This window comes from Plectropomus leopardus, chromosome 2 (assembly GCF_026936395.1).
Source record: "Plectropomus leopardus strain MGB_pleo_1.0 chromosome 2, ASM2693639v1, whole genome shotgun sequence".
Classification (NCBI taxonomy): Eukaryota; Metazoa; Chordata; class Actinopteri; order Perciformes; family Serranidae; genus Plectropomus; species Plectropomus leopardus.
Window position 1 is genome coordinate 33,648,163 of NC_142177.1, and position 21,494 is coordinate 33,669,656.

Below are 21,494 nucleotides of genomic sequence, written 5' to 3' on the forward strand. Positions count from 1 at the left end.
ACTTAAGTATAAATAAATAAATAACTGTAGAAATAATATAAATAAATGTAGAAATAAAAGAATAAATAAACATATGTATAAATAAATAAATATAAAAATACAGAAATAGCCTTTTTTATTACCAAAATGCCTTTGGTTTTTCATTTATTCGTGTATTTAATAATTTATTTCTACATTTATTTATTTATACTTATGTCATTTTTTGTTCTCCATATTAAGTGCGGCATACAACACACTTTTTCTTTAATTTTATTTTTACAATCAAGACAAACTTTAAGATATTTAACTAAACTCCACATGATATGTTCAAGGACTGTCGGAAATTTAAAAATTCAATGATAATTTCTTGTTTTTACAGTCCCTGGCTTTTATAACTGATATAATTTTGGCGAGTTTAGAAATTTTGGAAAGCAGGTTTGGAAAGCATGTTATCTTAGAAAAATAGAAAACAAGAAAAAAAGTCACTAAAAATTGTAATGGAAATAATATTGCCTTTTTTAAATCACAAAAAAGAAAGAAAAAAATTAAAGAAAAAATAAAACAAAAATAAAAAAATCCAAATAACTTAACATTTTAAAGGAAAACTTGCCATAAATTTAAAATATAAAATGTCTTCCAAACCCATTGCATGTTTCCTACATATGTGTTGACTGATACTGGAAAAGTTGATCTGCAGGAGACAAAAGTATTTTAAAGCAATACAGAATGCCTGAAAGCATTGTTGCATTACAGTTCATAGGAGCCTATTTTATACTTTTAATTGTCAACTATCACCTTTGTTTTCTTTATATAAAAATACATTTAAGCCATAAATTGGTGCGTAAAACTTCCCCAGAATGCAAGAAACTAGGTGTTTGATGCTCAATTTAAACTTCACATGTAACTGTGACAAAAGTATGGAGGCCTAGTTGTTATTTCCTACTTTCCTTTCATTGGTGTTCACAGAGTTAACTTGGCCCTAAACTCTGAGCATTTAATTGTAACAGATTGAGATAGGAGTCAAAGCCTCAGAAGTTGCTTCCTGGGTTTTCTGATTCCTTATTTCACTTTCCTTATATTTCCCTCCTTCTCTGTCTGGTGATCCCACTGACTTTTGGGTTGTTTGTCTTGCAGCAACCTGAGAATCAGAGCTGCAGCTCAGTGAAGCAGTTCTGTGTCTAAAACTCCTAATAATTATGTAACGTAATTTTAAGTATGTATAGATGATAATTATAAACATAGATTTCCCCGAGCTTTTTCTTTTTTCTTAGACATTTTTATAACGTTTCTTAATAATAATATTAATAATGATTTTCTAAATCTGCAACTTTCTTGCAATTTGTGGGAAAACAAAAAAACACTGTGTACAATGTAAATAAAAACAGGATGCAATGATTTGCAAATCCCATATTTTATTCAAAATAGAATATAGAAAACATCTCAAATGTGCAAACTTAGAAAATGTACCATCTAAGGAAAAAACATGTAATTTTGAATTTCATGGCAGCAATGCTTCTCAAAAAAGTTTTACCATGTTAACCATTGTGTAACATCCCTTCTTCTTTTAACAACAGTCTGTAAGCATCTGGGAAGTGAGGAGACCATTTGCTGGAGTTTTGGGGGAGGAGTGCTGTGCCGTTCTTGTCTGATGCAGGATTCTGTCTGCTCAACAGTCCTGGATCTTCTTTGCTGGATTTTTCATTTTATGGTGCGCTAAATGTTTTCTGTTGGTGAAAGGTCTGGACTGCAGGCAGGCCAGTTCAGCGCCCGGGCTCTTCTACTGTGAAGCCATGCTGTTGTAATGGATGCAGTATGTGGTTTAGTATTGTCTCACTGAAATATGCAAGGCCTTCCCTGAAAGAGACATTGTCTGGATGGGAGCATACAGTATGTTGTTCTAAAACCTCTGTATACTTTTCAGCATTGATAGTGCCTTTCCAGATGTGTAAGCTACCCACACCATGGGCACTAATATCATCATAGAGTGCATTTGATAATCTCGCACCTGTCGTTATTGTATTATGACATGCGTCTGTTTCCATTATTGCTGTGCCTCTCTCCCCCTCCCCTCTCTCTTTATACTATACTTTGACTTTTTTTTATGAGATCTTTATGCCACAGAGTACTATTATATCTTTGCTGAGATTTTTACAGCATACTACACTATGATTTTTTTTATCTAACCTTTATGAGACAGTACACCATAACTTTTTGTGAAGTTTCTTCAACTTTGAAAATGATTAAGCTATAGAAAATAGTAACATATTAACATTGTCTTTCACAGTAGAGTTACTTTTTGAGTAATTAAAATTTTTTTTATACATACTCCACTACCAGAGAGACTGTGAAACAGACATACTGATTAGCAGATTACTGTAGTTGTAGGCTACCATGACGACCAGGGCTTGTGCGTCTTAAGGAGAATTCTGCTCTCTGATTGGCCAAAAGCTTAGAGCACAAAGTCCCTCATGCAGGTGACACAGAGCCACTCACTCACCCGTGTCTCTTCTCACACAGGAGGCAGAGGATGGTTAACTGAGGACCAATGTATGGAGATTCAACAGGTATGTGCTCAATTAATGCTTGTCCACTTTGCATTCAGTTCACTTAAAGTAAGTAGAAATACATTTTTTTATTTTATGGTTTAGCTTAAATTGTGTCTTTTTTATGATAACCTATAACTTATATGAAGTTAATTATATCAGCCCATTTTGATGTAATACTTACTCACGATGTTTATTTATCTTTGACTATTTTTTCTTTTGGGACTGAAGTAGAAATCTTACATATACCTCAGATCTTTTAATCAGTGGATGTTTTGTGTATTTTGTAAAGCATTTAGACTGTTTGGAGCAGATAATCTTTATCACAAAATGTCATGTTGCCTACTGTACTTTCACCTGAATCTCAAGGCACAGGGTTGAATGCCAGGTAGTGAGGGTTAAAGTAGTAAACTTAAAAAAAGATCAAAGACGATTTCACTCAGTTGCATAATCCATTTAAAACAGTGCAGTGAGGATAATAAAAAGCTTGGCCAGTCGCTCTTTTATAGCCACAATCAAAACTGCACTGTGTTATTGGAGCAGAGATTAATGCTCTAAGGAGTCTGACCTGGGCACTAAAATTTTATTGCCACAACCTCTACTCATCATTGTTGCTACTGTGTTGATAGGTGAATGGAGATAACATTATAATCACCCGCGTCCTTTCACTGGAAATGGTCAACAGGAGTTAATGACTAACCACAGTCTTACTAGTCTGAGGTTTTGTTATGACAAAGGGAAAAAAAAAAACAAGTCGGTGTACACACTTGACAGCAAAGGAATTATATAACACTTTGGGAAAGCAAATTTGATTACCAAAACCCAGTGGCTTAAAGGTTTTCAATTTTCTATCAGTGTTGTTATTTGCATGCGATAAATCCAGATTGTATCCGTTTACAGTAATAACTATCTGCATGCAGCAGGACAAATGGGGACATTTACATATTTGTATGGTGATTGGGACTTTATGCTTTGCCATGTCATCTCATCCCTGCAAAAAAGTTAGTCAGTCAGTGGACAGGAGTGCTTTTGTGCCTCACTTGGCTCATCTAGCAGCCCTTCTCTCTCAGGTATTGAAACGTATCCAAAAGTCAATTTCTTTTCACCAGGATCAGCTTAATAGTAATAAGTAAAATGCATTTAATCTCTAAAAATGTGTTTGTTCAGGGAGAAATCTGACACTTAAAGATTCAATTTCAAAACTTATTTAAACTAAAAAAGTGTCTCCCATTGTCAGAATAATGTCTACATTTTAGCATCGTCAGCAGGAAATCAATCCCTAATCACGGTATTACAATTTATATTGTCTTTGTAGCTCACCATATAAAACTAAGATACTGTCTGTAGATGAACATGCATCCAAATTAATAATGTTGCAGTGAGACAGCATGGTCAAACTGGATATCATATAGCTTTCAGGGGATCATTGCTGCTGCCCTCCACTCCCTCTGAAACTGATCCGGCTGAGGAAGATTAGGAGTGGCATGTATGCTGTAATCTGAGTCACATGCAGTTAGACGAGTTAGATATCTGTCAGAAATGTGCTAAGCTACGATACTCTGTCATTCTGTCCAAACGGCAGAAAGCTGCTGGACATGTAAAACATACCACAGGGTTACACAGGATGAAAGGATGATGTGGATGAAATTATATTAGGTCAACATATGAGACTGACTGATTACAGCATTTTCTAGATTTCTAAATTGCTCAAACATGACTTGTCCATTTAAACACATGTATCTTTAAAAGGACCTTTGAATTAATATTAACCATAGGCATTAAATACTATACTCTTTCAGATAGACTTTCAGGCAACCATTAGTGAGCACTTTTGCTGGTCAAGTATGATAACGTACTTGTACAATCTTCAGACTACATTAAATAATCATTTAGCTTTTTGTTTTAAAAAGAAGTAGAGCTTTAATATCTTTGAGCTACAAAAACAGTCAAGTGTTGCCTTCACAAGCTATCTTAACAGGAAATCAGACCTAAAACACTGTATACATATAAAGATGTTGTGAAAATAATACTGTAAATTTATTTTTCTTTTCTTGCACTGAAATGGTTGGTCTTTTGCAGTGTAGCGGTTTGACCACAAAACTTCAAAACAGCAATGACAAACTATACCTTTGAGCAAATAAATTATCACTGTTTACTCAAATGAAACTTAACAATAATGGATTGCCTATCCAGATGAGGTTTAGATAGTTTAAATATTTTTAATTCACTCTTAATAGTTTTTCCCACTAAATATATTTTTCATTGAGCAGTTATATTTCATATACTTGTGCTGTCAAGACTAAAGTCATGTTTCTTACAATTGAGCATGTAGCGTTTGACTCATTAGGAAATTGAATAAATTAACATGCACAGAATGATATCCAAATAACATAATAAACAGGAAGAGTAAAGAAATACCTAAATATGGAAAATAACACATAGAATCAGTACATACAATAACGCTTTGCCTATCATGGGATATTATAAATGAGTTTTAAAGGGCTAATGATGCCATTAAAGTAACCAAATAGTAATTTAAATCCTGGGTTGACATAACTGACATATTTGACACTATTTAAACATAATCCTGAGTTGGATCAGTTTGATCTGGAGCTGCCCAATCCTCTGTGGTGTTGTTTGCTCTTCATTTTCCTTCCTCTCCATGACTGCATAAAATCTCTGGAAACAAATGTCTGGCTTACTGGGCTCCAGGCCACATGTTGTTAATCAATGTCTGTGCACATTGTACTATCCATTATTTATTAATTATAGAAGAAACCAAAGTCCAAATTGTTTTACAGCTTAAGATTGTCCGGTGGCTGTTATATCAGATGTGGTCAAAGCTCTGGACTTAAGAAATGTGGTTGAAGGACATTTTTACAGATAATACTGAATAGCGCAGTCTGCTTTTGTGCATTGTTTTGGCAAACTCTAACCAATGATTTTCTTTACTTGAAGTGTATGTTGAGCCCTGTAAAATGTATGTGTTGTCTTTTTTGCTGGGCATCTATATGGGTTTTTGCACTACATATTCTGAAATATCTAATTAAGTTTTACTGCAAAACTTTTTTTTTAAGATTATAAATGTTGACCTTCTGTGTTCTTTATCCTTTTTGGCCTAAGTGGTCTGGTCATTGTAGCAATCTGGTCATTTCTCAAAAACAAAATACCAGTTGAAAAAAAAAAAACACACACTAATGTCTAATTGGAATAGTCTGGATTTCTCACTACTGTTATTATATCTGTCGTTGGAGTGGTATGTTGGATTTACTCTAAAAATGTTATTGTTTTTCTAGCATGCTGGGCTGTTTCTGAATTAAAATTTAAATTTCAGCGACTTGTTAGAAACTGCCTTTTTAAGACATGTAAAAGCTTCCACATTCACAGGTGGGGTATGTACTGATATTCTTACACCGTCAAACAAAACATAAAAAATCTCTTTAGTTTGTGTTAGCCACAGACCATATTTCAGGCATCTAACCAAAAACGCATTCAAAAAACCCTACTGACTTTGAGATGAAGGAACCACAAGTGCAAAAATGTTAAATATTTTTTGGGTTTAAGGACTCCAGCACTACTCTACCGAGCCATCATAGCACCATACCAGTGTGTTTTCGAGTGCATCCATCCTCAGTGCTTTGTAAACTGGATACCCTTTTCTGCTAATTAGAAATTGCTGCATAAGGTTACCACTTGAAAACACAAAAGTGAACTGTAAGGCAGCATTGCAAGGGAGATGCATGATGCAATTGTATAGAATATTAAGGGAAATTCCCACTGCTATCCTTGAGAAACTCCATAGATTTCATACTATGCAGAAATGCATGCAAATCAATAGCTATTTTTAATAAAGAACAACTGAAAACCCATAGAAAATGGTCCACAGAGATATGAAGAATAGTGAATGTGATTGAAAAATGAAATTGAGTATGGTCCATCAAATAGAATTTACTTTTGAGTGCCTATTTTAATAACTTTGCTCTGCCAACCATGTAGAGGAACAACTAGTTTTAAATCACCATGTACTCCCTTTTCACAGAGTGAAACGTAACAATCTGTGCCACTAACCTCGGATAAACCAGGGCAGTAAGATGCCCAAAAGCGATACCTGGCCAGGTGGCATTGGATTGGAGACGATGACTGGCATGGACAGCGCTGGCAGCTGTGACAGCGTGGTCAGTGCCAATTCTGGCTTTGTAAGTTACTGACCTGATCTTACCTTATCCTATTGAATTTGAGAAACCTATTAGTGCTACTTCAACTCATTTTACAAAACACATTATATCTAGAAAATATCATGTGAGTCATAGAACTTAAGGGCTTCTCTTCTGGGGACTTTTTGGGGTATTTCCCTGTGGATTTTTGGTCAAAGGTAAAGCCTTACTTTTATGTCTTACAGAGTGATGATAGTCTAGAGCACCTGTCTGCTGAAGAAAAGGCCTGCCTCATGTTTTTGGAAGAGACTATTGAGTCTTTGGATACCGAGGAGGACAGTGGACTGTCCAATGACGAACCTGACCAACTGCCCAGCCCGGGCAACCTCGCTACCAAACTGGCTGACCTGTCAGCCTCTATGAGCAAAAACAAGCTCAACAGTAGGTTAATGACTAGGCACAAATCAGATTTAGATTAACAGTCGCCAATTAAATACTTTCTAATGACCAACATCTGCTTGTTTGTCTTTCAGGTCCATTGAAACATTCCTCTAAGCAGCCAATAAAGGAAAATTTTGACACAAAATCCTTGCAGAGCTATCTGGTTCCTACACCTCTGGTCGTGGCAAACAGCACTCCATGTACTCCACCAAAATCGGGTGTCCCTCCAGACAAAAACCTCAGCTCTAAGCCTCACTTCACTGCTTCAAGCAACAAATCTGATCACAAACACAGCCAGCAACCTGTTGCTCCCCAAGTACCTTTAGAGGTTAATGTTGTGATACCGCCTCTCACCAAACCGAGGGAACACTCAGTCAAGACAGCTGAAGGTTTACCTAGAGGTCCTCTGTCCTATGATGCACTTGTTCATCTGCGAAGGAGTGCTTCCACAAAGAAGACACCTCTATGTCCCAAAATTGATCATACTATAGACTTGGACAAACACCTTCCTATCACAGAGGAAGGCCCAAACCTCAGAAATGTACCAAGATCTGGCAAATCCCACTCAGAAGCACTGAAGTCTAAGGAAGGTCCCCCAGTTGTACCCCCCAAACCTAAAAAAATCCCTGCCAATATATCAGTTGAAACACAAAAAGAAGCCGCTGTAACCTCAGACTCTTCATACAATATCAAGAATGCAAGAGATCCCAAGGCCGTGAGACTGGAAGCTTTGCAGAAGCTGGGCCTCCTGAAAGACCAACTGCCAGAGGACGAGACAGAATCCACTCTGCCTCCCCCTAAATCTCACTCCTCTCTGCACCCCACACCCAACAGATTTACATCTAGTGTTAATCCATCAAGAAGTCCGTCGTTTTGTCATTCTCAAGTGCCCCCGGAGCCCAAGAACAGGCCTCTGCAGAGCAGTGCCAGCTTCCATCACTACTCCAGACGTGACCAACAGCCTGTGCTTGCATCACATCCCGCTCAGTCCAATGGATTGAAGGCAGCTAGTCTGGAGCGCTCTGCGACCCTGGACCACCAAAGAAACAGCGGAAACTGTCAGCCTCCCAAACCCTCAAACTCTGTCCCATATACAGTGATGGTGGTTCCTGGGATGGGAGTTGATCGGAAAGAGGCACTCAGAAAACTTGGACTGCTCAAAGACTAAAGCGGGTAAACAGCAGGAGTCTGCCTGCGTAAACGCAGTGCTCAGAAAGAGTTCAAGAGTACTATCAGCTTAAAGAGAGTTAGAGCATTAAGCGGGAACTTGGCACTTGACACTTTGGCAAACTAAATTAGGAGAGGATGAAGAAACCCTGAGGATTTTTTTGAAGTGGGGTTGTATGAGGTACATCTACATAAGCTAGTCAGTGTATTATCTACAGTAGATGGCAGTCGGCATGCCAATTTGAAGAAGCAAAAGTACCACCACCGAATCTATCCATGCACTGATGTGGACAGGGGTTTGCAGCAAACTGTATTTTTAACTCTTAAAAAAAAAGGACTTCCAATAGAAAAATCAAAATAAGTTCAAGTGGACACTGTATTGAGAATATTTTCAAGACTTTATCTTGCTGTCAAATAGCCCTTTCTTTTGGCACCACATGCCGTAAACTCCCCTATTCCTACGCATCTCTTTCTTTTGACTTGTTCAATCTCCCTCTTCTGTACACTTTGCTTTGTAGAGGTATCCTCTTGTCACCACAGTGCACAGCATTATGTTACTGTCATAGTGACTTTTTTTTGTTCTTGTATTTGTTGTCTTTTTCATAGACCGCTTAAAGTCTGACCCAAACAGCTGAACTGTCATAATACAGAGTGCAGCAAAGCTACGCTTAATGTATAGTAATACATTCTTCAGTTGAGAAAATGTAGTGCTAATGGAAAGGGCTGTGAAATTATTCTTAATATAGCATCCAGTTAGACTAACAATATTTTTTTTAAGGTAGGCCTTTTTATAGGAGGATAAAAACACATTTTGCTGCTGTCTGTGTTCACAGCATTACAGCAGCAACACAACAGTACACTTCTGTGTCAGCATTTTTGCCTCCTTCTCCAAACTGAGGGCACGCTGACTGCAATGTATTAAAGATAACACACTGACTATGGATTAGTAGCTCATACTCATGCACTATATGCACACAAAGGTTCCTGGCTAAAAGAAACAGTTCTATTTTTAAGCCTCTATGTGCACAAAAAACAACATTTTATAATGGTGTTAACATACTGGAGCAAGCCATATTGTGGCTCTGCATTAACTGTATTCTTCCTCATACTGCCGTAACATGCTCCATTGTACTTCTACTTAAAGGAAACATCAACCAGTCAACAGAATTTGTACATTACTGATCATTTCATAATTCACAGATGTGCCTATAATTGGATTGTTGAGTACACTCTTTGTAGTAAAGCATCAAAGAGGAAGATCATAATTATTGTAAAACAAAATTTTGAAAGTGTTTTGGGGTGATTTTTTCTTTTGGTGTTTTCTCATCTTTAGAAGCATTCAGGAGCATGTTATTAATGAAATTTGATGCATCATTAGCTCACTGTCTTGTTTCAGCTACTATTTTATACAGTATGATAGATGTTTTACAAATGTTTGAACAGCTGTGTCCATGTGACTGCCTTTATTGTACCAGGGAAATTCATCCAAAATTTAAAACAGTGGTTATTTTTACCTACTCTTCAACATGAATACCAGTGAAAAATAAAGAAATCTGTATGTTACTGCATATCGTTATCTTTATCCTCCCAAGTTTGAATACAGTGTCATGCCTTCTTGACTTTACAGTTGGTTAACTGGAGTGCTTGAAGGTTCTGTTTATAACTTTTAGAAAATCCTTATTTAGTAACAGCTTTCTCTGAGGCCAGTAAGTGAACTGCAGTCAGCATCCTCAGCTCAACGGGCATCGGAAAAACGATGACGTGACATAGCAACATGAAACTGAACCCGAGTGACTGGCATCATGTTGATAGAATACTGAAAAATAAATTTGTTATATAGAATAATTTACAATAACTTTATCAACCAATGCCATGAAGCAAAAAATGGCAGCTCTATACAGCATAACTTTACAGGTAGCTGGCTAGCTTTAGCTGAGGTTACTGTTAGCCAACTTGTTGCCCAGCTAGTTGTAACCTCGGCTACGTCCAAAAGGGGTTGTGTTACCATGTTCACAAGAAGTGACTATATTGTTTGGATAAATTAGCAGACTTTATCCACTCAAGACAGCATTTTGCAGTTAGCTAGCTGGCCATTTGTCCATGTTAGCAAGCACTAACTTTAGCCAGCTAAAACCACAATATTACAATATATTTCACATCAGTGTCTGCTCTAGCATTTTTCACAGCATCAGAGGGCAATTAAATTAATTATATGAGGCACTGATCTTAATGAATTTAGTGTTTATCAGATCACATATGACAAAAAAAATAGCTAGAACAACCCAAAGTACTTTTGTCTCTCTTACCACGGCTCTGAGACATCACTTTGCCAGCAGGAGAGCTTACAAAATGTAATATTATATTGAGGAAATACAACATGTGTAAAATTCTGCGGTGGTGTCTGTGTTTGGTCATTTGTTGACATGTGCAGGCTCCATTTCTAAGCTTACATTATCAGTGTTGCTCGCGCAGCACTGGCTGTAGTGGAGCTGAAGAGAGGCAAGGCACTTGGCAATGTGCATATTGTCAATTCAATAAAAGGCCGTTTTAGGCAACTGAGAAAGTTGGGGAAGGTCTCAGTTTTTAAGTACAATCCATTCACCAATTGGCAATGAAAAGTGATTAATACATGTAAAAGGTTACCTAAAAAGGCCTTTTCAGACTGAGTTTTTAGACTTAGTGAGTAACAAAGAAGCAAAGAACCTTTAATTCAGTCAAACCACCATCCCTGCAAACCCACACAGTGGATTTACGTCCCAACTCCATCCAGCACTCCACTTACACAATGACTATCAGTTAAACTACTCATCTTACATGCCACTCGAGCAACGAGAAAAGCCTGCTCAGCTGTTCTTCCATTATCCGATTATCCTGAGCCCCACCTCTGCGTGAACTTAGCAGACCTGTGCTCTCCCTTCTCTGTTTTCTCAATAACCCTTGCATGTAAGACCTCTAATTCCTCAGTCACTCATTCATCCCCATTATATCTGCTGGCTCATACGCGATTCTAATTCCTGCCACTGAGTTATTTGAAAGGCTGAGCATTTGTTATGCAACACTCTTGAATTAGTGTGTGGTTAATTGCTGCGAGAGACGATTACAGTTGCCTTCTGTAGCGGTATCTCAGTAAGGCAAGGGGCTCGCCTGATGGGCCTGTATCTGTGTCTAGTATGTCTGCACACAGGCAAACAAAGGGTGTCAAATTTGGAAACTGACACGGGTCTCTGCCGGTCAAGTAATATTAAACAATGGAAGAAGAAATCAGGCCATAGCCAAATTTAGAAATATGATACTCAGAGAGAAAAGTGAGCTCCAGAAAGGATTGAGTTTATCAGTAGAGATACAAAATGCAACTACAGTGTTTGATATGATGCTGTTTTAAAAAATAAACACAGACTGCATTATGAATAACTCCTGTACCGCCTACACTAAAGACATAGACTCCATCATGGGATTATTTAATTCAATTTATTATTAAAATAAATCTATGTATTTGGCATAAAAAGCCATTTTCAAGCTTATCAAATATGCCTAAAGAATAGATTCTGTTGTGTTCTTTCATTTTTATAGGCTTACGCAACAAAATCCACAATGCTGACCCCAGAGGTCACAGCAACATGAGATAACGGTCAACTACCTGTTAACACTGCTGCCTTGACAACAGCCCCTCCGACCAATTTATGATTGTGCAGTCATCCATTTATTGCAAACTAAAAAACCTGTCTGTCATGTTGCTGTCTGAGATCTTGTTTTTTCTTTTTTGAGATCTTATTATTTGATCTAAAGCCATTTAAACTTTGCATGTTTAAATTAAATGAAATATGCCACAAAGTGGATAAATTATTTCACTTTATTTCATCTAAACAGCAGCAGGTGCAGAATTTTAGATTTTAAATGAGGAACAAGTTTGTGGTTCACAATCAGTGACAGCAGGACACATCGGGAAGTTAAATCTTACAGTAGCTGGACTTTGGGTGTCACTGTGCATGAGTCACAAGATTTTAGGGACAGTGCAAAGATTTGAGGGTAGTATCATACTGTAGGTAGCTTTTAAACATTAACATTCACATTTGATTTCAAACACGACAAACTTGACATAAAATGTCCACAAAAGGTGCCTGTATAAATTCATGGTTCACATGGGTCATTAAAAATTCCTTATTTAATAATTTAACTGTATGTGATTAATTGCGGTGTATAAAAGCTTCAAAGTCAAATAACAGAAGACAGTGAGATGTGTATGAGTACTGTAGGGTATGGGAACTATTCTTTCAAATCCCCTCGTTATGGATTTGAGATTTGCTTTTTTTGCGCTTTACCTTACCATTGGACACTGGGACACCCAAAGACTCTAGGCGGAAGGGACGTGGCAGGACAGAGTCAGAGCTGACAGGCAGGTTCATGGTGGGAACACTTACAGAGAGATGGGTCGCCCCGTTAACAAGGGGAGGAGAGTGGATGGCTGTAGGAGAGGAGCTCTGTCAGTTGATAAAACCAGCACAAGAGGGGAAGGCACAGAAATGTAAACTGGTTTGGCTTGACTGCTGTAAAAAGTCTCTGCATTCTATAAAAAAAATCTGGTGATCCATTTTCTAAATCTGATTTCAATAGTTTTCTCTCCTATGTTTATGACTTAAGAACAAGTGAAAAAAAAAAATCTGGGATCATATTTTGTCTTTCTCTCATCTGCAAAAACAGGTAAGAGAGAAAAAAAAAACTGCTCTTGCAGGTGAATTATTTTTTTCACAGGACTATTTTTTCTGAGTGATTGTTATTGTAATTTCCAATTTGGGCACATGAGGCTGAATGACTAAAAAAAAAACACCTGACAAAACCAAAACAAAAACAAACATAACAAAAACATATCTATTGTTTTCTGACTCATTGCAACCATCTACTGTCTTTTTTGAACATTAAAGGTAAAAAATTCTCCAATCTTAACATGTCGACTTTTGTACCATTGTTTACATTTTTTTGATCTTGTCTTATTACTCTGCCCCAACCGACACTTTCTAACCTAATCACAGAATGATGATAACTGTCAGATTTACCACAGTGAAAATGAAGTGATTGTGATTTTTTTCTTACTGTGTGCCTTTGTAGCTTCGCGTCCAAGCAGTTGGCTCGCTCTCTTTGACTTGAAATAGCTGCTGGCGATGTTCTCACTGTCACTACGGTCCAGCATTTCCTTGTACCTGTCCTCTTCAACCTGCTAAAAAAACACAGGGTTTAAAACTCTGTGACAGCGTTTTAGTGTGTGTGAGCAAAATATGATGCATGAAACAAACAGAAATACACAAACACACCATGAATGGCTCGCCAGTATCAGCAGCTGAACCTCTGCCAGCAGACAGCTTTGGAGCAACAGCTATGAGAGAGAAAGAAAGCAGGGGAATATTTAAGGGGAAAAAAATCCACAAAACACATAAGATTTACACTTTCACAAGCTTCATCCCATAAGCTTCCACCACTTTTTTGTCGTCACACTTTGCACCTGAAGGCAGTGTTGTTTTCTGCACCATCACGTCTGGCAGCCTCCAGGTGGCGCTGTCTTCATCCCAGACAGCTTCTTTCTTCAAGCGGTCCAGGTTGCTGTAGTTGCAGTCACGGCGCACCAGAGGCACCATACGCTCCAGCAGGCTGTGCAGTAACTGGCCCTCCCTCTCCAGCCGCCGAATCGTTGCTAAGTAGTCATCTCTCTCCACCGCGAACTCTGCCTGCAGGTCCCGGATCTCCAGTTTGGCTGCTTTCAGCTGTTACAACAGATTGAGGTGGTTTTAGGGCTGAATGACATAATTTAACACTGGAAGAATGTTTGATTTTACACTAATCAGCGTCTTCTAGTGTTAACCTTGCAAGATTTTCGGTACCCTGCACACCCTGAAACTATTCCTCCAAACCCAAAAAACTTGTTATATTTGTCCTACAGCGGCCGTGACCCACCTTGCCCTGGACCTTCACCAGCATTTGGCTTTTGGCATGAACTTCTTCCTGGATCGAGTTGTAGACGTTCAGCAGCACATTTTCACTCTCCTCGCCGTTCTCTGACAGAGCACGGATCAGCTGGACTTTTCTCTGGTCGGCGAGGTTCTTCCTCTGCCTCTGTCTCTGCTGTAACTCTTTGTTTCTGGCCTGCTCTCCTCCGACCACCTCCTGTTCCAGCTGCTGCAGTCTGGGCAGAGATGGTAATTAAAAAGTGACTGACACTAGGCTGACAAAATCTGATGAAAAATCTGATAATGATATCAGCCTACTGTGATTGGTTCATGTTTTTAATAAAAACATACCACTAATATGTTTCTTGTTACTGATTACTTTATTTAATTTAATTTCACTGTATTTTATTTTATATATTTATTTTCTGGGTTAAATTGTGATAGACACATTCTGCCATCACACTGATGTCAGTATCAGGGGGATATTTTCATTACTACTTGTTTTTGTTAGCGGTTGAAAATAGTAAAATTAATCTCCTGGGCTCAGTTACTTTGGTCTGAGCCAAACTCTTGTATCCAAATGCACACAAACCTGGCGCACAGTCTGTATTCAGGCACATTTCATAAAAACAAAACAATAACTATTTCTGTGCAATTTCAGTATTAACTCTTCAACCAGCTGCTGCTTGTTGGATGTTCAGTAAAACATAGGACACACACAGAGTGACAATTTTTTGGGGAGAGTCAGATTTCACTCTTTTGTATATCTTCTAGAACAGACCAGAACCTGTATAGATGTAGGTAAATGTGAAGTAGGACACATTTACCTACATCCTACAAATATCTGTCAGGATGGACTACTTTTTTGAATGAATGTAATCAGATGTGGAATAGGACATTTTGTCAGGTGGCATAGTGGGATAAAGGACAGTTTGGATATGTTTATATATATGTTGGATATGTCGTCCAGATGGGAGAAGTTTAAATGAGGAGGCCAGTGGATGCCTCTCATCACCCATGATGATTTATGTTGTTAATATCTCTGTCTCTGTAAATACATTCAATATTTGGCAATTTAATCCTCTACAGTTTACTGGTTGTCGTTATCGTTTTCCTTGTTGTGCATTTTTGTACTGCAGTTTATTTTACTTATGGACACCAATTCCAATATATATCTGCAATGAGCTGATATCAGCCAATATATAAAAGCATAACATGCTATTTCTATCACGTGTTGTTGTTCTTTGTGTTCACAAGAATATAACGGTCATCATAACAGACCGTTGTGATGACCTGCTCTACATTCTGTACAGCCAGTGTTTCTCAAACGTAGGCATGAGTACCCCTAGAGGTACACTAGAGTACTGCAGGGGGTACACAGGATTTTTCTGAAGTTCAGTAAATCACATTTTATATTAAATCTTCCGATTTTAATGCAATTTTTAACTACCGCAACACATGGAATCACTTTCACATTTCGGTTTGTTCACTATGTGTTTTTACACAAATGCTCTGTTCTGGTTGCTGGGTGCTTTGCTTTAAAAAATATTTCAAAGGGGGTATGCTATTATTCTGAAAACCAGTGTTGCACACAAAACTGGCAAAAACACAATGAAGAAAGACCTCTGTCATGAAGGGCAAGTGCTGCTGATTGTTGGTTACGTGTGTAAAATGTTTGCCCACAAACCTTTTCAGGACATGCTGCTGGTCCACAGGCCCTGCTGTGGTGACATCAGTTGAATCTCTGAGCGTGTCTCTGTCTGGACCTTTTTGTACACCGTCTGCTGCACCAGGTACATCGGACTGGCTCATCAACATGAGAAAATAATGCCCAATAAGTTTCTAATAATCCATATTTGTACTTCAAGCAGCTGTTCAACTTAGGAACTATACAGCTCAGCCACCAGATGAAAATGTTGGCGTTGTACATTTCTGCAAACCACAGCTAAGTTACTTACGTACATTTCATACATATGGTATCAACATTTTTGAAGTAAAGTAGTTCAGAGTACATGTATGTGAGTTTCTCCCCACAAGGAGAAGGGGATGGTGGATGGTGTGTGTCCTGAGCAAAACAGCTGCAGACCAAGCAGCAGACTACTGTTCGTGACAAATGTGGGTTATTTTTTTAAGAGCAGGTCTTATAATTTCTAGGTGTGGTTGTGGCGACAAAACTGGGTATTCTAAGCGAAAACATGTTTTCCTAAACATTACTAAATGTTTTTGTCTGGCATAAAATTAAAACTTGAAGCGTAAAACAAACAGATCTGGTACTTATGAAACATAACATAGCTGTAGTTTGCAGAAACGTACAGGCCCGGCATTTTTTCTGGTGATTGGGTTGAGCACATGCGCACAAATGATTTGAATGATAAGTGATAGTGGTGGATGGTGCTAGTGAAAAGCACCTTGGTCAGGGACGTTTCTCCAGTCGTACTGTGGCACACGGGATCAGTGTCGTGGCTGACCTCTTCCTCGGTTACCTCCGTCATACAGCTGGAGTTCACTGAAGCTACAAACAAAACAAACCAGAGCCGTGTCTGCATACAGGGGGTGGACACTTCAACAGGAGCTTCACATAAACAATGCAATCATATGACAACACTGCCAATGTTCAGTTCAGACTTTGTCAGGGGTGATGATTTAAGCTTTTTTACAGAACAATGAGCAGTAAAAACCAATTTAGAAAAACTACTTGCCCTGTTGTTTGTTGGGGCCTGATGATTTTCTGCTCTCATTCTTTGGGACAGAGCTCCCCCTGCTGGCTCGAGCCTTCTCCAGATTATACAGCTTGGTTTCATAGGAGGAACGTAGGGCAGTGATGTCCTCCTGCAGCTTTGCTTTGGATTCCTGCTCTGCATTGTACTCAGCCTGCAGCTTGGCCAGCCTCTCTTCGTACTCCTGCGGCGAGAGCAGAATACAGTCCTATAAATCACCTGGTTCTTATACAATGTGTGCAAAGGTGTGCAGTGATATATTGGTGTGGGAACAGCCTGTACTCGCCTCTTTAATCTTCTCCTTCTCTGCTTCTGTGGTGCTGGACTGCGGCCTTGAAGGAACAGCGGGGGATGTCTCAGACAACTGACCAGCCAGCAAAGCTGCATGATCCACACAAGGACCAAAAGAAAAGAGTTTGTTTTTGCAAGACTGGTAATAAAAATCATTCCACAAAGAAGAAAATGCAAAAAAGAAGGTCACTAAGTATTTGCTATAAATTATTTGGCATCTCTAAATCAAAACGTCCCGAAATAACTTACAAAATCACTTACACTCAAGGTTAGCTGTGCCGAGCTGGCCTGAGATGAGGGCCCGCAACTTCTTGATCTCCTCCTGATACTCCCGCAGCAGAGCATCTTTGGGGTCCTCATTGATCCGAGGCCTGTTCTGGATGCTCTTGGCCCGATTGGCGTAGCGCAGCGTGCTCAGGCTCTCCTCGTAGTTGTTGTCAGCGGGGGAGAGACAGGCGATCATCAAGGTGCGGGTGTTACCTCCCAGAGAGTCCTGCAGCAGTCTGGTCAGCTTGGAGTCGCGGTAGGGGATGTATTTGGAGCGTCCGTCCACCAAGGCAGAGATGACGTTACCCAGGGCCGAGAGGGAGAGGTTGATCTTGGTGGCCTCGCGGAGTCGCTCACCTGTAGCGCCGGTTTTAGACTGACGCTCGCTACCAGCCAGGTCAACAAGGTTGAGTTTACCTGCTCGCAGATGATCCTGGCCAGCTGCGTCTGAGAATGTAGAGTGAGGAAAGGGAATGTATAGAAAAATGTATAGTTTGTTAAAGATTTACTATGCAGGAGCATAGTAAAGGAGGAAAAAACAACAAAAATGTTGAGACATCTCCCTGTATTTGCTTATTTTCTTTTATTTTCTGTGTTTGGAGTGTTTATGGGCATGTACTCCCACAGTGCTCAGGTGAGATCAAGCTTTACAAAAAAGTAGCAAACAGGTGTCAGACCATAAGCAGCAGGCATTCAAGAGACACAAACTGGAAAAACAGAAAATACAGCAAAGCAAAACACCAAATGAAAGTGAATTTAGAGTTGACTTTTAATTTCACATATGCTGGCGATCTCATGTTCTTACACGCACATGTTTACGCAGATGAAACGCCTCTTTCAGACACTGAACTAATTATCGACATGTTTCAACATGTTACAGGTATTGCATCATTGTGTGTGTGTTCACCTGTGTTGCAGATCTCCAGATGGATGGTGAAGATGGAGTGTGAGCGGGAAGAGTCCTTGTTCATCAGCGTGTAGCCCACTGCCCGGTTCCCCCAGCCCTGCTCTATGATTCTCTCACACTCCCCGACGCTGTGCACAGTGTGCATGGACAGGTCCCGCACATACACCCCACGCTCTGGATGCTCCTTCAGCTACGCAATCATCAACCACACAAAGAAAACACAATCCAAATCTGTGGCCTTGTGCAAACACCTTGACCTTCAAAGAATCATGGCACTACTGTTAAGTCACCATGGCAACTCGCACAGTATTGTGCACAAAGCACAAGGACAGTGTTCACAGAGAACAGTCTGGGAAACAAGTTTCATGATAATTGCGCTTAGTAAAGAACAATAAACTTACTGGCTTCTTATATTACACAGTGTAGCCTGATTTGTTTATGAACCTACCTCCAATTTATGTTTGGTGTCATTTCCCAAAAGGTCTCGGATTTCTTCGTTGTAAATCTCCAAGTAGGAGGCCCTCACCAAGAATTTTGTATTTTCTGCACACTAGCTTGCAGACAAAAACAAACACATAAAATTACTATGGCTCAGCACACAAAGCATAGACAAGCCTGGACAGAGGCTAGAGCCATCAGACTGAAGCAAACACACTGTAAAACTGGACAAGTTGATTTTAGTTTTTTTTTTTTTAAATCTAGGAAACAGTTTGCCTCATTTACAGTAGCCTGAACACAATATTGATGACAACTATTAGTCTTAATTCATGTGTACTTTATATCTAATTGTTAAATTTACTTAAATTTTAGTTATATTTACTTGATTTTGTGCAATTGTTGCAACTTAAAAATGTCAAGTTTAATTAAATCAATCTGTCTAAGTTTTAGCAACTTTAGTAAAACCAAGTGAAATGTGCTATATATTTGTATTCTGTTGGTTGCAAACTAGTCAGTCACATTTGTATTTTCTTAAACATGTTAACAAAACAGAGCTTGCAGATCTCCTTACTTCATCATTGACAAAATCCTCTTCATGATAATCAAGTTAAGTCTGATTAACTTGGTTAACTGAAGTTGCCAACACTTAAAAAAGAACATGGTAATTTAAAATTTGCAAAAAGCTGCAACAACATTACAAAATTAAGTAAATGCAGCTTAATTTCAAGTAAACTTCACAATTAGATATAATGTAAACATAAACTAGGATCAAAGGTTATATTTACTTTCCTTTTTCAAGGTTAATCGGTTTACAAGATTATTTTAAGTAAAATCAACTTGATTTTACAGTGTTTGCATCACCTAGAAAAAAAAATTTCTGTAACACACAAGAATGGAGAAGACAATCCATGAATTCATGAGTGATACACGTTGCACAATTAGTTGCCCAACCTACCTGAATACTCTCAAAGACGTGCTCAAAGGCTCGAGGAATGACGCCCCTCTGGGCTGCAGGATCGGACACTCCCTGCATGGTGAAGGACTTCCCACTTCCAGTTTGTCCATAGGCAAAGATTGTGCCATTATATCCTTCAGTGACGCCCTATAAAAAATTCAAAAATGTGGCATGAGTGACCTTTTGCATGAGGTTTCTTTAAGACCAACACCTTGCTGACCTTTGCAAGTGACTGACAGCAGACTGTTAAGTAAATAATGAAGTCTGCAGTAATTAGCAATAAGATATAGCCTACAGTTGTTAGACCCGGGGTGTCCAGTGACCAATGTGCTTCCTTTATCACGCTTGGATCTCAAGCTTTGAATTTGCACCAAAAACATACAAATTCAACAAACACAATCAAAAGCGGTTGAAAGAGCTCACCTCAACCAAAGGATAGGCGATCTCGTTGTACATCTGCTCAGTGGTTTGATCAATGAAGTAGGTCCCATCAAAGGTGAACTGTTTGGGCGGCTCATCCACTGCATTGGGCTTCTCGATGAAGCACTGGCAGCGGTGCAGGTCCATGGACAGCACCATCGTAGAGCCCAGAGTCTTCTCCCTGTCATTCAGGGGCCTGCATCTGACCACCACCTTCACTGACTCTGACCCCATGTCTCAACATTCACTCCACAGCAGCGGGCTTTGTGCAGGGACAGCAGATAACAGTTAAAAGCAAAGAAAGACACTCAATTCTGCTTTACAAATACATGTCTATGCAGCTAAGTAGCAACAGGAACTTCATTAGCGTTCACCTAGATAATTAGATGACGAGCTACGAGTTATTAAAGTTCAGTGAGGACAGCTGACAAAAACAGGAGGCCAGGTACGACAATACTCACTGTAGATTAAATAAAAGTTAAGACAAAAATATTTCCAAGACACGGCGGACACATTGTCCTCGTCAGGTGTCGTTACAGGTCCCCAGCCATTCCTCTCTTCTTCCCACGGCGTTTTGAAGTTGCTAAGCAACTATATACAACCGTTGATGAAAAGAACGGCACCGAAGCGGCGGCCATTTTGGTGAGGTCGGAGTGAGGTCGAGCTTAGCAGGCTAACAGCGAGGGGGGAAAAATGCAAATATTTAATGTTTGTTTTAACGTAACAAATCTCGATTAATGATAGGTATCTTCGATGGACGAAGAAGTAGTCTCCTGATCCTATAATTCAGTAAAAATAGTAATAGTACAGTGTAGAAATAAAAATAATAGTCCTGCATTTAAAATGTTACAAAAAAAGTGTTAGCATCAAACTACAGCTTACCATATTTCATGGTTTTCACAATAGAACAAATACTGGACATGGAAACTAAATTAAATTTTTACAACAACAAAAAAAAAATCCCAAAGAAAGACAAAAAAAACCCAAACATTTCAATCTACCCCAAGATTTTTTTTAATTTTTAATTTTTAATTTTTTTTTGGTTTAGTTGATTTTTGCCTCTCTTAGTTATTTTCTGTTATGTAATGGATGGTCCAGAGGGACAGAGCACCAACCTTATGTTGGCTATTAATTTTACATGTAAAATGTGCAATAGACAGATAGATTAAAGGTTAAAAAAACACAACTAAAAATAACCAAACCCAGCAATAAAGTAATAAAGCATGTAACCTGCATACACAGTGACAAGTTAAAGCACATATGTAAAATGGACCACTTC

General features: G+C 38.8%; 2 protein-coding genes across 3 annotated transcripts; one reads left to right on the forward strand and one right to left on the reverse strand.

Moving 5' to 3' along the window:
- The first annotated feature begins 2,402 nt into the window (after positions 1 to 2,402).
- On the forward strand, positions 2,403 to 10,674 carry LOC121959727 (specifically androgen-regulated gene protein). The gene is made up of 4 exons (XM_042509201.2): positions 2,403 to 2,543; positions 6,562 to 6,718; positions 6,922 to 7,117; positions 7,210 to 10,674. The coding sequence occupies exons 2-4, from the start codon at positions 6,614 to 6,616 to the stop codon at positions 8,283 to 8,285; spliced, it is 1,377 nt and encodes a 458-aa protein (XP_042365135.1). The 5' UTR covers positions 2,403 to 2,543; positions 6,562 to 6,613; the 3' UTR covers positions 8,286 to 10,674.
- A 1,446-nt stretch (positions 10,675 to 12,120) lies between these two features.
- On the reverse strand, positions 12,121 to 20,787 carry kif17 (kinesin family member 17). Of its 2 annotated transcripts, none has more exons than XM_042509212.2 (15): positions 20,677 to 20,787; positions 20,219 to 20,477; positions 19,796 to 19,942; positions 18,851 to 18,952; positions 18,403 to 18,592; positions 17,490 to 17,942; positions 17,224 to 17,318; positions 16,920 to 17,121; positions 16,629 to 16,732; positions 15,908 to 16,023; positions 14,228 to 14,456; positions 13,779 to 14,037; positions 13,591 to 13,652; positions 13,373 to 13,493; positions 12,121 to 12,746 (listed from the first exon to the last, which is right to left on the reverse strand). In XM_042509212.2, exons 2-15 carry the CDS (start codon positions 20,447 to 20,449, stop codon positions 12,556 to 12,558), a joined length of 2,502 nt encoding a protein of 833 aa, XP_042365146.2. In that variant the 5' UTR covers positions 20,450 to 20,477; positions 20,677 to 20,787; the 3' UTR covers positions 12,121 to 12,555. The 2 variants fall into 2 exon arrangements, with proteins under 2 accessions (XP_042365146.2, XP_087925302.1); XM_088069176.1 differs by having other exon boundaries at positions 13,373 to 13,496.
- Between the last annotated feature and the right edge of the window lie 707 nt (positions 20,788 to 21,494).

Coding starts and splice junctions, on each gene's coding strand:
- kif17 (XM_088069176.1), bottom strand. CDS start 20,449: ATGGGGTCAGAGTCAGTGAAGGTGGTGGTCAGATGCAGGCCCCTGAAT. Junction 18,593..18,850: donor ACACCAAACATAAATTGGAG/GTAGGTTCATAA, acceptor ATGATTGCGTAG/CTGAAGGAGCATCCAGAGCG. Junction 16,733..16,919: donor AGGCCCCAACAAACAACAGG/GCAAGTAGTTTT, acceptor TTTTGTTTGTAG/CTTCAGTGAACTCCAGCTGT.
- LOC121959727 (XM_042509201.2), top strand. CDS start 6,614: ATGCCCAAAAGCGATACCTGGCCAGGTGGCATTGGATTGGAGACGATG. Junction 6,719..6,921: donor TCAGTGCCAATTCTGGCTTT/GTAAGTTACTGA, acceptor TATGTCTTACAG/AGTGATGATAGTCTAGAGCA. Junction 7,118..7,209: donor GAGCAAAAACAAGCTCAACA/GTAGGTTAATGA, acceptor TTTGTCTTTCAG/GTCCATTGAAACATTCCTCT.